General features: G+C 34.9%; 2 protein-coding genes across 3 annotated transcripts; both read left to right on the top strand.

The window, feature by feature from the left end:
- Positions 1–587: 587 nt before the first annotated feature.
- Positions 588–3,897, top strand: LOC120637777 (opsin-1-like). Of its 2 annotated transcripts, none has more exons than XM_039909789.1 (9): positions 588–687; positions 979–1,146; positions 1,528–1,648; positions 1,730–1,847; positions 2,033–2,246; positions 2,359–2,506; positions 2,629–2,742; positions 2,884–3,050; positions 3,330–3,897. In XM_039909789.1, exons 2-9 carry the CDS (start codon positions 1,007–1,009, stop codon positions 3,454–3,456), a joined length of 1,149 nt encoding a protein of 382 aa, XP_039765723.1. In that variant the 5' UTR covers positions 588–687; positions 979–1,006; the 3' UTR covers positions 3,457–3,897. The 2 variants fall into 2 exon arrangements, with proteins under 2 accessions (XP_039765723.1, XP_039765722.1); XM_039909788.1 differs by having other exon boundaries at positions 588–736.
- A 97-nt stretch (positions 3,898–3,994) lies between these two features.
- Positions 3,995–11,315, top strand: LOC120637775 (zinc finger protein DZIP1L). Its single transcript, XM_039909787.1, has 8 exons — positions 3,995–4,503; positions 5,089–5,156; positions 5,625–5,792; positions 6,300–7,304; positions 7,393–7,808; positions 7,893–8,043; positions 8,607–9,520; positions 10,913–11,315. The coding sequence occupies exons 1-8, from the start codon at positions 4,389–4,391 to the stop codon at positions 11,256–11,258; spliced, it is 3,183 nt and encodes a 1,060-aa protein (XP_039765721.1). The 5' UTR covers positions 3,995–4,388; the 3' UTR covers positions 11,259–11,315.
- The last annotated feature ends 557 nt before the right edge of the window (positions 11,316–11,872 follow it).

The following is an 11,872-nucleotide window of genomic DNA, read 5'->3' as shown; positions in this document are numbered from 1 at the left end:
CCGAATCATTTATCTTACGGCTGATTATGCAATGGGTGATTTTGAAACGTAACTGTAAAATATTTGACAGATTTCTTACATTACAGCAGCAGTACATTTTGCATGACTAGTGCAGGCGTCGGGAACTGCCTTCTTAAATCTGGCCAGCACCTACTCCTTTTGCTTTTACAGATTACCGTGCTTCTTACAAGGGAAAAAATTCAACTCCGATGGTGCAGTCCAAAGAGCCTTCAAAGATTTTATGGATTTCAGTCCGAATGGTTTTTTTAGTAAAGCGATCAATGAGCTATCTTTGAGATGGCAAAAGTGCATAATTAGCAATGGTACATACTTTGATAAACAAAATATATTATATTTACAAAAAAAAACTATTACCCATTATAAACACGAGTGAATCCGCGGAGTGCAGTTGGTGGCTAGTTATAAAAATATTAATACAATATGTAAAAGCCCTCCCTGTATAAGACAGTTGCCAGGTAATGTATTCACCCTATTATCTATATCTAATTATGAATATCGATTTTTTTATGACGGTACTTTTAATCCCCTTGCTGTTATTATAAAAGACAAGTTCACCGGTCCAAAGATCGAGTAGCCTCCGCACCGCCTTAGCATCTCCGCCGGAGATTGGTTATAGCAAACTAAAGACTGGAGTAGTTCGTCAAGCGATTTTCTTCAGTATTTTTGGTATTAACCATCTCGGGGCGACCTATCCACCTGTAACCCTTTTTTTTTAGTGAGTCCTGTAAAAATAATTTGTTTTAACACCATAAAATATCCCTTAAGGACGAAATAAATCTGTTGTAATGTTACGGTTCAAATTATTGGATAAGTTAATTTATGTGAAATTTGGTGCTAAAACACGTTAAAATACTTTGACGTCCGCAATTTTCTTTAAAAGGGACTTCCTTTATCGCTTATTGAACTATTTTGTGTGACAATTGGTATTACAATAATAAGTGAACTTCTGTTTTATAGGAAACACATAACTAAGCCATAAACAAAAATGGCAATCACAAGCATGGACCCTGGACCTGGCGTGGCAGCTTTGCAAGCGTGGGGCGGACAAGCGGCAGCTTTCGGCAGCAATGAGACCGTTGTCGACAAAGTACTCCCAGATATGCTACACCTCATCGACCCTCACTGGTAACCTAATTTATTATCATATAGAAGTCCAATCTTATATTCATCTTCTATCTTCTTATTCTTTATTCGTTTGTCTCGCGAAAACTTAAAAATAGCTCGACTGATCCGAATCCTTTTTTTGTTTCCTTCTCAATAAATAGGTGGTTAAAAACAATTAAAAGCAGGCGAAACCGAACGAACGTTACAAAGTCATCTCATTAAAATAATAATAATAAATGACTTGCCATAATTTTTTGAACCCCAACTTTTTTCAAAGGGCCCCAATGGGCCTTTTGGTTTTTTTTTCTTTGGTTCCCTAGTCTTAAATAATATTGAGAGTTTATGATTGCATAACTTAAAAGTATCGCATTGGATTAAAAATGTCAACGTCCCATTTTATAGGTATCAGTTCCCACCCATGAATCCGTTGTGGCACGGCCTTCTCGGATTCTTTATGGGATGTTTAGGCTTCGTCTCCGTTACCGGCAACGGAATGGTCGTCTACATCTTCACAACCACAAAGGTTTGCATTACACCAATTGAATTCGATTCATACAATAAGTGATTGTTTCGCGGTCTTAATACTTGTGATTTCTTATTTCAGTCCCTCAAAACGCCATCAAACATTCTCGTAATTAATCTAGCATTTTCTGACTTCCTCATGATGGCTTGTATGTCTCCACCCATGGTGATAAACTGTTACAACGAAACGTGGGTATTCGGTAAGTATAAACGGAAGTTTTACTATTTATAATGATTGAGCTCGATGCTTAAAAGTATCAAAAATAATATTTTGTTTTCATTGAAGCATCTGGTTTGGAATCTGGTTTGTGAAATCCAGTAGAGCATTGTTTTACGTCAACTACAACAGTGTACGAACTATTTAAAACTATTTTCTTCCAATTAGGACCGTTTGCATGCCAGCTCTATGCCTGCGCGGGTTCGCTATTTGGATGTGTATCAATCTGGACGATGACGATGATCGCTTTCGACCGCTACAATGTGATCGTAAAGGGCATCGCCGCAAAGCCAATGACCATCAACGGTGCACTGCTTCGAGTATTCGGCATCTGGGTCTTCTCGTTGGCTTGGACCATTGCACCACTGTTCGGATGGGGCAGGTTAGAAGAGCATACGCAATATTTTGAACCATCAAAATGGAACTTACTTCATCATTTACAACTCGATTTAGTACACTGGAGACATTTCATAATTTTTTACGTCTTGTTATAGATATGTACCAGAAGGCAACATGACTGCCTGTGGCACCGACTACTTCGACAAGTCTTGGCAAAACCGCAGCTACATCTTGCTGTACTCAATCGCCTGCTACTACGCGCCGCTCCTTCTCATTATCTATTCTTACTTCTTCATTGTTCAGGTGCGATGATGTTTAATGTTAACAAGCTTGAACTTCATTTAACAGCCAATTATTTTTCGACACCTACTTATTAATAAACTTTACATTATTTTGATCACTGTAAATGATACTTTCTGAAACAGGCTGTAGCAGCTCACGAGAAGGCAATGAGGGAGCAGGCAAAGAAAATGAACGTAACATCCCTCAGGTCAGGAACAGATCAGGCAAACACGAGCGCTGAATGTAAATTGGCTAAGGTGAGTTAATTCCCAGATAAATTATTCAATAAATTAATCCATCTCAATCTGAAATATCTACAAACTCTTTGGAAAAAACCTAAAATAGTTACTTTAGGCCCTATAAATAGATATTACAGGTCATTGTATTACCAATTTTAGGTGGCATTAATGACCATCTCGCTATGGTTTTTGGCGTGGACACCATACCTAGTCATCAACTATGCTGGCATCTTCGAGACTATGACGATCAGCCCCCTTGTGACCATCTGGGGATCTGTCTTCGCTAAGGCTAATGCCGTCTATAACCCTATTGTATACGGTATCAGGTATGTAAACCAATCCCTAGAGTAACATCAAGTCATTTTCAAGAATCAAATTAAAATTTTTCTTTAAAAGCATATCAATACCCTATTACAGTCCACTCATGCGCTCAATATGTGCTAATAACAAACACGCTGGGTTGATGATCGCAGTAGTAGTAGCAAAGAGGGTGGAGCTGCCAGAAAACACGATTCGTGATACCTAATTAAACATGCTAACCACTAGACAAACGAAGCAGTCAAATAAATACGAGTAGTTATTAAACCGAAATAAAATGTTTCCAGCCACCCGAAGTACCGCGCAGCACTCTACGCTCGGTTCCCAGCTCTTGCGTGCCAGGCCGCGAGCGAGGGTGACAACACCTCTGTGGCATCTGCCGCCACCGCCACCGAAGAAAAGCCCTCGGCGTGAACGACCCTCCACCGACAGGCGACCGACCTCCACCTGCCAACGATTCTGCCAACGCGATCTTTATTATTTTTATACGTGAAACATTATTGTACAAAGTTATAAACTTGAACACAGAGCGCGAACCGCGGAAATATTCAGGCCTTTGCCTATAGCCTTGTAGATATCGCCCTCGCGACTCCTGCATATTTTCCGTTCGCGTTTTGTACTTCCAGTTGAACGTTGCACACTTTTCTTATGTCTTTGCTTGTAAACATTGGCCGGCGGCATAAAAAATACAAAAAAAAGTGAAGGGAATCATGTCGCTAGGCCGCTCCGGAAACCATAAGCCTGCTCCCATTAGTAATAGGTAACGCAATGGAATCTCAATGACGACGAAAAAGACGCTTTGTATCTCGGACAAATAAAGTTAACGACAGGCAAAGTGGTTCATGACCACATAAACATGACTTTTATTATTCAACTTCCCTTAACACTTAAGGACACCTTTGACGTAGAAAAATATAGGTACCATATTTATTTCATCAAAACAATTCCATTATAAAATTGTATTCTTATTAAATACAACTTTTCAAAAAATTAGAGCATAACTGTATTAAAAGAGAAACCTTGTAATAGCAACCTAACACATGAATTTCCTTTGACGTTGCCTAGCAACAGTAAAGCAAACACAGCAGTTTGGACTTTTGTTGACATTATAGTTGTCACAGTAGATATTTGGAGATATTTTATATAATATCCACCCACATTTTTATTCGTATAAAGCCTAAGAAAAGAAGAAGATTTTTAGTGAAGAAAGTGATAATAAAACAAAAATCATCAACTAAATATATAAAAAAATACCTCTAAAATCTACCTTTTGATTAAAAGTTTAACGTTGATGCGAATGGTGACTAAGAAACAGATAAAGAATACATAAATATAAAATAAGTGACATGGCTTGTAAAGCATCATTCGAACTTCATCACAACTTTCCCAAACTAGCTGAGGAATCAGGATTCACATTTAACCAGCACAAGCCAAGAGTTCATATTAATTGGAATAAAATAAGTAAGTGAAAGTTCCAACAATATGCTTAAGTTAATATTTTTCATGCAGAATTGAAGTCCCTCTTGATAGGTAATTTCATACCTAATTATAATAACAGTTATATGACAATAACTTTTTAAGCATTACATAAGTTATAAATACTATAACATAACTTTTCAACATTGATATATTTAGAACATTGATAACTTTTTTAACATTGATTTCTAAAAGTGAAGCATTCCCATCTCTATTAATATCACAATATACATAATGATTAGGTATTGTTCGTTAAATATTCGATTTGCTGAAGTTTTCATTGATTGATTTTTTGCTTTAGGTATGAAAAATAATTGATTAACTTAATAAGCTAGAGAAAAATAATTTATTATTATTGACTTTGTTAAAATCAATACTGAATTCAATAATCTGATTTCGTTAAAACTACAAATTAATATTTACAAAAGCTATCGTATGAGACAAATACTAACTTAAATGATATTATGTATTAACTAACTTAAATTATATTAGTAGTTTGAGTACTAAGATGCATTTATTAAAAAAAAAAACTCTTCTTATCTATTCATAACATATCTATATATATTTCAGAACTTATTGACATCGAAAATTTAATAAGAGACAGAAAATTTGGTTTGGTCGAAGAGCATATCAATGATGTAAGTCTGTATTTATAGTCAACTTTTATCATGAAATACTCAGTAATCAATTTTCCACCACAAATACTTATAGCACTAAGCACATCAAACACAAGAATAAATATAAAACTGACTATTTTAAGTAGGTATCTACAAATAATAGTGCAGGGAACCTAAACCAAGTAATATTGTTCTGAGATTTGAACGTCATAATCAATACCAAATAAAAAGAATCTTCAAAATCAATTCATCATTTAACATCATTTGCATTCAACTTTTGATAAGAATAATCCTAACTTTCATCCGCTTCGCTTGCCTTCGCATTTCATTGCAAAGTTATAGCCTTTAGGCTATAACTTTGCAATGAAATGCGAATCTTGTTTATAGAGATCGCGTTCACACGTAAACTCGATTATTAATGGATTATTACTAGTACAGATAGATAACTATATTATACTCGTAGTAGGTATATTATAATACTGTTACTAGATTTTAGACTGTGTGCTCGAATCAGAATTCGACGTGAGGATACTAGATGATGGTGTTTTGAAGATATTTCGCCTAGCACAATTGGCGGTCGAGTACCAGCAGTTCTGTCGCCATTATCTTGACCGTAGTGTTTTTATTCTAAGAGAAGAAGTGACTAATCTGCTACAGGTAGGTGAAATGTAGACTTTTTCACTTTTAAGATTATTTTATTCTTATTTATTTGGGACTGGAATCAAAACACAAAACTAAAAACTATTAAAGGAGTGGGTTCAAATGTATGTAAAAACACCATTCATATATTATTGTAAGGAGAAGTAGGAGGATACAATATACAATTTTAACTGTATATTATGGAGGTATGTACCTAGTAAAACTTATCTTTCATAGCAAATTATTGTAAAATTTGCTTCGTAGTTATAGAATAGAAAAAGAAAATTAAAAAATAAGTAGTTAAGAATGAAACAACTTTGTATAAAAATAGCACGCATATATAAATAAGCTTTAAGACACTTTTTTAATTTAGACAGACAGCCAAAAACTCGACGCATGTCGTTCTCCAAAAACTTGCAGCATATAATTGACAATCACGGAGCTGTAGCATACTGTTGCTTATATTATTACCAACTTCACGAAATGGTAATTTCTCTTAGTAATACAGTTTTGACTTATATTCAGGAACTTGATTCAACAAAAAAAAGTTTACGAGAAAAAGACGAGGAAATCAGAAAATTAAGGAGAAAATCCAAACACTCATTTCGAACTCCTTTGCCCTATGGTAATGAGAATATAGCCACAATGATTTTGAAAACTCTGAATCAAAATAAAGGTGAACTATTTGCTTCTACGTCTCAAATAGACTCAATGCAATATAATAAATGTAATTATTGTGAAAAGGTGTTTCTTAATCAACTATATTTAAAAAGCCATATTTCGAGACGACATCCTAATGTACTTGAAACGCCCCAACGAGATACGATTGATGGAGAAGGTAATAACAAAAATAGTAAACTAGCTAACGAAGTTGATGAACTAAGGACGAAGCTAAAACATATGGAAGATCTTATTGCAAGTAAATATAATCCTAGCACCCAATCAATTTGTGATGGCTCTTTACATTCAAATATCACTAAAAAGAACACTGAAGTTAACAGTGATAGCAAATGCAATAAGGAGATGAAAGACGCTGAAGTTTCAACAAACGATGATGGATATATACTTGATAAAATTGAAGAATGGAAGAAAGAGGAACATGAAAAATACAACGAGGAATTGAGTTCGTTGCGAAAACAAATTATAGAAATCTTAAGTAATAAGGAAAAACAGGATAATACGTCCACAAATAATGATTTAAAAATGATGGAACAATTGCATACTACTATAAAAGAACAAGGGACCGAAATTTTTGCATTGAAACAGGAACTAGTTAAAGAGGTAAATAGAGAAAAGGAGAAAAAAACGAAGATTGAGGAGCAAATAGAATTTTGGATAAAACGAGCTGAAATGCAATCTAATGAATACAAATCATTATTACAAAAGTTAAATGATGTAGCAAATGAGGCCCAAGAATTTCGAGAAAAGGCGAACATAGAAAAAGAAAGAGCGAACCAATTAGAAAAAATATTACGTAACCATCTATACAAAACATCACCAAAACATACCAATGCGGTTAACAAACAGAAAGTAAGCATATCTCTAATCTATATGTTACATATTCTAAGCAATTAATTAGCAATAGATAATGTTATACAAAATATCGAATTAATTCTAGGTCACAAAACATCTTAAGGAAGGTAATTCGAGGAGCGAATTGAAGACTACAAAAGCCGAGCAACCTATACCTTCAGCAGGTGAGATGACTCTGAAAAAATTGCAGCAAAAAGCCCAAGAACTACTTAATATTGATCAAACAACCACTTCTGACAGTTCAAGTGCGAGCAAAGAGAAAATTAATATTGATGAAGCTAAAAAAGAATCAGATTATGTAAATAATGTAAAAAAGGAAAAGAAATATGATAAGATAAATCACGTAGACATCAAGAAACCTAAGGCTAGAACTTCTTCCCCGCTTCATAATAAATTGGGTCCAGCCAACAATACTGAAAAGAAACAATCAACTATTAAGTCCAAATCCGCAATAAGTAAAACATCAAAGAGAGGAAATGGGTACGTTTATATTCCTGGGAGGTAAGTATATTTGCAATAATCTACATTTATTTTACCCATACCCTTAACAATATTATGCTAATGAGTGTTTTCATAATTTTTCAGTCCACTTAAAATTGTAAGGGCAAAAATTACTGAAGAAGTGAATCATCGCTTAATTTCTCTGGGAGTAGATCCACTAAGCAGCAGATTACCCCAACATATATATCAGAAACAACGGAAGCTATTGCAAGAACAGCATGAGTATAAATCCAAGGTATAACAGAGTAAACTAGGGAATAGTTTTATTGCATTGCTAATTTTTGCAATTTATAAGGTTTTTAAGCTCGTAATATTTATATCATCCAAAATTCTAAGGTGCCATATCTTAAATCAGTGCGGAGTGCCATTTGTGATTTATGGCCGCTTAAGCTAGGTCACTAACCATGGATTTTGTAAGAAAGGTCGAGTCACTTTTAATGAATTGCGAAGCTAAAGTGGCGTTAGGTTAGGTTAGGTTCGAGTGAACCCCCTACCAGAAAATATAGTACCTACTGGTGAAACTGGCATTCGGACAGTGTAAGAAAACATCAAGCTTCACTTGAAAAACCTTGATTTCGGAAGTTCTAGAGTGCTAGCGTATGAGTAAAAATAAATTCTAATTACATCGATCACGATTATCTAAGGTTATAAAACAATAATACGTTATTCCTCTTACATAATATATGGGATTTGTTACAATTATATTATGTAATTCACTAGGTCTAGGTCCACTTTATTGAGGAGTAAAAGTAAAAATCAATGTTTTCTTTGTTGCATAACTATGGACTTTTTTTTCAGAAATGCCCTTCACGGAATAAAGCTCTGCATTCAGTCATGTGCTATTTGGATCAAAAAACGAGTAGTACAAACTCAATTCCACAAAGTGATTACTTGTCGCCAAATAAAGCTCGTAAGACTTTCAGTATTTCTTCAGTTTTATCAAATGTTAAAACAAAGGCTTTATCACTTGTTAAATCTAATGAGCCAACTTATAAACCGAACAAGTCTTACGATGATGTAGCAAAAAAAGCAATGGCTTTGCTGAAAACTCCTCCAGGATCTGCTCATTCTAGCCCTATATTGTTAAAAAGTACTACTACTACTAACAATTTACCTGAAAAGAAGAAGCGTTATGATTTTAAAACAAAGAATCCTAAATATCAGTCTTCCAAAATGAAAAAGAAGAACCATCTAGTAGAAAATAATCAGATAACTGATTCTAGCCACGAAAGTGATTCTGTAAATGATGACTTTGATAAACAACAGCAATCTACAATAACTAATAAAGATTACAATACCTCTCCTGACCATAATTCCATAGATAATGCCGATAGCCGTTACTCTGCGAATCAAAAACGAAATACTTTTCATGGAAATGGTTTAAAACCTGAAGCAATAAATGTAATAACGAAATCATTTTTAGAAAATAAAGACAATAGCAGTGACGATGTAGAATCTATAGTTGATATTTCGCCAAGAAAGTTTTTATCTGAAGAAAATCTCAGTAATCTGAAACAAACAAAAGGAGTTTTGAAAAATGCTTCTTCAACGTCTTCTCTTAATAAGAAAAAGGTTTTATTTGACATGGATGCGATACAAATGAAGTCAGTGAGTGCATCTCCATCGCAAAGTATCACAGAGAAAAGTGACATAATCAAAAAAATTGAATCGAGTTTAACAAATTTAGAGTCTGAAGAGTGGGATATATCTAGGTAAGTAAACTTTACCTATGTGTTTACCCAGATGTCCTATTTAATGTTTGCAATTATTAATTACTTCATCATCCTTGAAAAGTCTTGGTTACCGATTTGTACAACTGTGTGTGTGTGGTAGTATTTATCAATAATATCTAATACTTCATCATCATCATAAAATTAACCCATTACCGGCCCTAAACACGGCACGGGCCTCCTCCCACACTTAGTCTACCACGCTGGCCCAGTGCGGATTGTTGGACTCCACACTCCTTTGAGAACATCATGGAAAAGTCTAAGACATGCAGGTCTTCTCACGATGTTTTCCTTCACCGGTGATGCTAGTGATTTGACATTGCTAACAACGCACATAACTTAGAAAAGTTAGAGGTGCGGGCTGGGATTTGAACTCGGCCCCCCCGAAAGTGAAGTCGAAGTCCTATCTACTAAGCTATCACCGCTTTATTTAATACTTAATTCAAATAAATTAAAAATATGGATACCTACCCACTTATTGGTAAGAGTTCGTATTTCGTTAGCATTAGTTATCTAAACCAAAAGGCTAAGCGTTATATAAGCTTCAGTAGAATATCTATACGAATATTATAAAGAGGAAAGATTTCGGTTTGTTTGTACCGAATAAGCTCCAAAAGTACTGGAGCGATATCAACCTTTTCTTTTTTTAAAAACGACACCCTATTTTTTAGAAGAACATTCAACTTCTAAAATATCGGTTTTAGAACTACATCTAAATTGAATGAAACAAAAATAAACGCGGACAAAGTCGCGGGCAACAGCTCGTACCTATAGTATATATATGACGGTACCTATAGTACCTGTATATAGGACGGTAGCCTTGACAAACGTTTAAATATATAATCCATAAAAAAGGACATTCTTATATGTTCGTGTTTTGTATAAAAACAGATCGTAGTAATCGAGTAAAGCCTGCATCCGAGGTGGCGTTTAAATTTGTGTCCTGCGTGCGAAGAATCACAAAGCCAAGTTTGCCCAAAAGTTTTATGATTGGTCGCACGTACGAAGAAAATTTAAACGCCTATAAAGCTTGGGTGCCTTTGCTTTTTTTTATAATTTTAATTGGAGTACCAAGAAGATGATCCACTTGATGGTATGTATGTGAAAAACCATCACAACAGAGCAACATTTCGCAGGGCACGCAGGGAATACGTTATACAAAGCGACAACCTGTGTCCATCAACCTGAGCCGTCTCATGTGTATTTAATTTCACCGGCACGGTGATTACGTATCTCGCGACAAGCTTGCGACAGGCGTAAATCTTGCAATGGCTGCTGTCTAACGTCACAATAAATAAACAAAAGTGACGTTTGACAGCAGTGATTGTAAGATTTATGCATGTCACATCTCAATAATACTTTTTTGTTCAACAGCATAGAAAACGAACCCATCAAAAATACTGGAAGCAATATTAAAATTACTGCTCATACAAGTCCGAAAATTGCAGAATTAAAAAAGTCTATAGAATCACAACTAACCCGACGCAACCCAACTCTTTCCACTGCTCTAGTAGGAGGAGTTGATGTTTTAGCTGCTCCAATGCAAAAAGCAACTAGCCATGGGGGCAGTAACACAAGTCTTGGCAGTTCAATTCTAGACGATACAGACAGCGGACCTGTGCCAGATCATACAATCATCAAACCCAGAACAGCATTTGGAAAAGACGACAGCGAACTAGATATATCATATTTAATTGACGATAAAATAGGGCATAAATAATTTTATCTAGTAGAATACTTATCCTAATTTAAGTGAAACAATATACCTAAGTGTGTAATAAAGGTGATTAATTAATTAATTTGAAAAACTGACCGTACTAATTTAGCTACCTACATCCAGTGGCGTGCATAGAGGGTATGCACAGGGTATGCAGATGAAGAAAATGAAGAAAATCTCCTATACGAGTTATAAATACTTAAGGGTGGGCTTTTTATAACTCTTACAATGCCTATCCTTAAGTTTTTTATAACTCGTACTGGAGATTTTCTCCTTTTAATATCATTTGCATACCCTGTGCATACCCTCTATGCACGCCACTGCCTACATCCTATTTGTAAATACTGAATATAACATCAAAAATGTTATCTACTTTTACACGTTCTCTACCTACTATAAAATTTCCACATACTCGTCGTCGTGCAACCAACTCGTTCCACCAGTGGCGCGAGAAGGAATTGTCATTACTCGTCGTACCACCGAGTCCGAATGATGCCCTACTAAATTTTCAAGTAAACTTCCCTTTAAATATAACTCTATAATAATAGTAATTATAACTCTATACCTACTTAATAAATAGTTGTTGGTAATTTTCTTGTAAATAATTCTATAAGTTT

Source organism: Pararge aegeria, chromosome 4 (assembly GCF_905163445.1).
Source record: "Pararge aegeria chromosome 4, ilParAegt1.1, whole genome shotgun sequence".
In the NCBI taxonomy this organism is placed as follows: domain Eukaryota; kingdom Metazoa; phylum Arthropoda; class Insecta; order Lepidoptera; family Nymphalidae; genus Pararge; species Pararge aegeria.
The sequence above is the reverse complement of the archived record's forward strand: the minus strand, read 5'-3'. Positions and strand labels throughout refer to the sequence as shown.